A 2,729-nucleotide genomic window follows, 5' to 3' on the forward strand; every position below is an offset into this window, starting at 1 on the left:
GGGAAAACCGACGTTTTTTTCCAGCTGTTTTTTTTTTTTTTTTATTTTTTTTTTTTTATTATAGTTTTTTCCATGATATAAACGTTATTAAAAAAAAAAAAAAAAAAGAACCTCTGGTTATGCCATTTGGCCCAAAACAAGCACCTAGTCATATGCAACGCTATGTCACGGAACACGTTAAGGATTTCATCAACGAAGGCTGGTTATTCAACATCTTGGATGACTTTGTCATTTTTTTTTTTTTCAATAGTGTATGTATGGAAAGGATTACTATACAAATGTAACTAATAGTGTGTTTGCGCAGACCCGAATTCTCGTGTAAATGTTTGTGTAAAAAATGCGAAGTCATTCCACACATGAATTTGTTTGTAATTTATTCTTGTAGACCCCATCTACACAAAGTTAAATTGAACAAATTGAAGGACGACGAGAGAAGCGCTGAAGTACGCTATTTCATCAATTTTGATATCATAATATATCAGAGAACTACTTTCTCGCCATCAGTCTCTCCAAATGACCAGAAAAACGTACGTTTCTTCCTCGCCTCAGTTTTCTTTGCTAAAAAACGCGGTCTAACATGCTTACTTTCAGTAAAGATAAAGCTGCTTCTAGCAAAAAGCCCCCTAGAACTCAGTCCGGAAGCTCATCGTCGGCTCCTGCTCCTAAACCTAGGTGACTTTCGCAAAATTGTTTTTGTTGGTGATTGATTCTGACAAGCGAAAGATAGATCGGCTAGAACCAGAGTTCCAACCTCAGTTCCTGAAGACGGAAATGACTTTGATTTCTTTGATCAGTCTGGGTAAGGCCGACATCGCTTCAGAACGATACAAAGTCTTACCAAATTGCAATTTGGGCTAGAAGTGCTGCAGCCAAACCACCAAAACAGCTAGGATATGGTGGCTACGGTGGTTTTCCTCATGCAAAGGTCAAAAACGTGGTGCCGTTGGCTGTGATTACTAAAGAAAGGTCGGTTGATGAGGAAGAGGAGGATGCCGATGACGAGTTCTTTGATCCCCAGGGCGCTGATGGAGACCGCGTCGAAGCGGAAGAAGTGGAAAGCTCGGACATAGCTGAAAATGATGACGAACTTGCCGTGTTGGATCGTGATGTTGCGCCAAACGTAGTCAAGAAGGAGATTTCATCACCAAACCAATTCCGATGGAACGAGAGTCGCGAGCTAGTTTTCATGGGTGCCTACTGTGAAACAGATGTCAAGGGCTTTGTTCATGGTGCATCCAGTCGGACTTGGGATGGCATTGCGGCAAAAGTAAGATATCATTCACATGCATTTCACCATTTCTAACTGTACTCTCCTCAACTTTCAAAAGCTTAAATCCGAGGTAGAAAGATCTGAAGAGAGAAAAGTTCATCTCGTTGTGGAAGGAACGCTGAAGAAAAAGCTTGCACAACTTCTGAAGGAAGCAGAACAGCTTCCAACTCAAGAGAAGAAGCAAACCGGCGAGGGGGTGATTGATAATGATGACGATATTCAGCACGAGAGGAAGAGGCTCTTATATTCAATCCTTGAGCATGTGAGTACAGATGCCAAATCCATCAAACCTTTTTCTCACATCCTTACCCATACAGTCGAGACTTATCATGATGATGAAGGAATCTGGTAAGAAGAGTCATAACGTGAAGAGGGAAGACAGCGTGGGTGAGGAATTGCGTAGACGTGCCACTATGGGCTTGGGCAAGAGATCTCACTCAGGGGATTCAACACCTGAGGACTCTGGTAGCGACGCCAAGGCAAGAAATTAATTGATAGCGTCGCCATGTCATACGAGGGCTGACCGGTACTTTTCTTAGACTCCCAAGCACTCCACTGCCGGGCGCAAGAGTGATCTTGCAATGTTCACAAACACCTACGAGACAACTCAACTTGCTAATTTAGAATTCAAGAGAACACAGGCGGAGGCTCAAATGAAGATGGCAGAGGTCGCTCAAATGCGCGAAGAGAATGAGCGTATGCGTCTTGAACTTCAGGCCAAAAGTTTGGATCTTCAGGCCAAACGTGATGAGCAGTATGCTCAACTCCTTCTAAAACTCGCCAACAAATAATCACAATAGTTGACAGACTTTCTATTAAAGTTCTTGCTATGAACAAATACAGTTATTTTATTGCTATACACCAAAATATTGTTAAGCCTGAATAAAGCAACATACAGTAAGACAGACAAGATTGATTCTTACCCTACGATACGTTTTACAGTGAAAACAAGTTTCCGCGTCATGTTGAGAAGCCTCATGAGTGAAGTACTGGTTCAAATTGGGGGGATTGATCCCAAAAAACGTGCTTGTTTGATTTCCGTTCAAACACGTCATAGCATTAGTGAGTAACCCACAGACGAGGTAGTACTGCCCCACAGGCTGAAGCAGTAGCTTGAGATTTTTCTCGAAATCCAAGAATGCCCATCGAGAAATGATCATCCCAAACCCCCACTCAACTGCAATTCGAACCGTTGACATCATTTTATTGAATCGGATGTGAGCTGGATCGTGAGGAGCCTTGAAGGGTCGGACGAGGTGATCAGATACCTAGAAAACGCAAGTAAGAATTCAGAGGTACTGGGGTCAATTCCACGAAATACAATACCGGATAAGCTGGATCACCATATAACACAAACTGCCTTCCATCCCCAAACTGCAAGCTCTCCTCCAGTATATCCAATAGACCCGACACGTGTAATACCCATGCGTCGTGATGTTTACCAAGATATGGGCCATCG

The 2,729-nt window shown here is 42.7% G+C and overlaps 1 protein-coding gene across 1 annotated transcript; it reads right to left on the reverse strand.

Moving 5' to 3' along the window:
• Positions 1–2,142: 2,142 nt before the first annotated feature.
• Positions 2,143–2,728, reverse strand: SmJEL517_g06289 (uncharacterized protein; the record flags this gene model as incomplete). The annotated part of the gene is made up of 2 exons (XM_031172215.1): positions 2,143–2,538; positions 2,597–2,728. Coding segments are annotated over 2 exons (528 nt in total), but the record flags the coding sequence as incomplete, so codon positions are not given.
• Between the last annotated feature and the right edge of the window lies 1 nt (position 2,729).

The sequence above is a fragment of the Synchytrium microbalum genome (assembly GCF_006535985.1).
Source record: "Synchytrium microbalum strain JEL517 chromosome Unknown SmJEL517_scf0118, whole genome shotgun sequence".
In the NCBI taxonomy this organism is placed as follows: Eukaryota; Fungi; Chytridiomycota; class Chytridiomycetes; order Synchytriales; family Synchytriaceae; genus Synchytrium; species Synchytrium microbalum.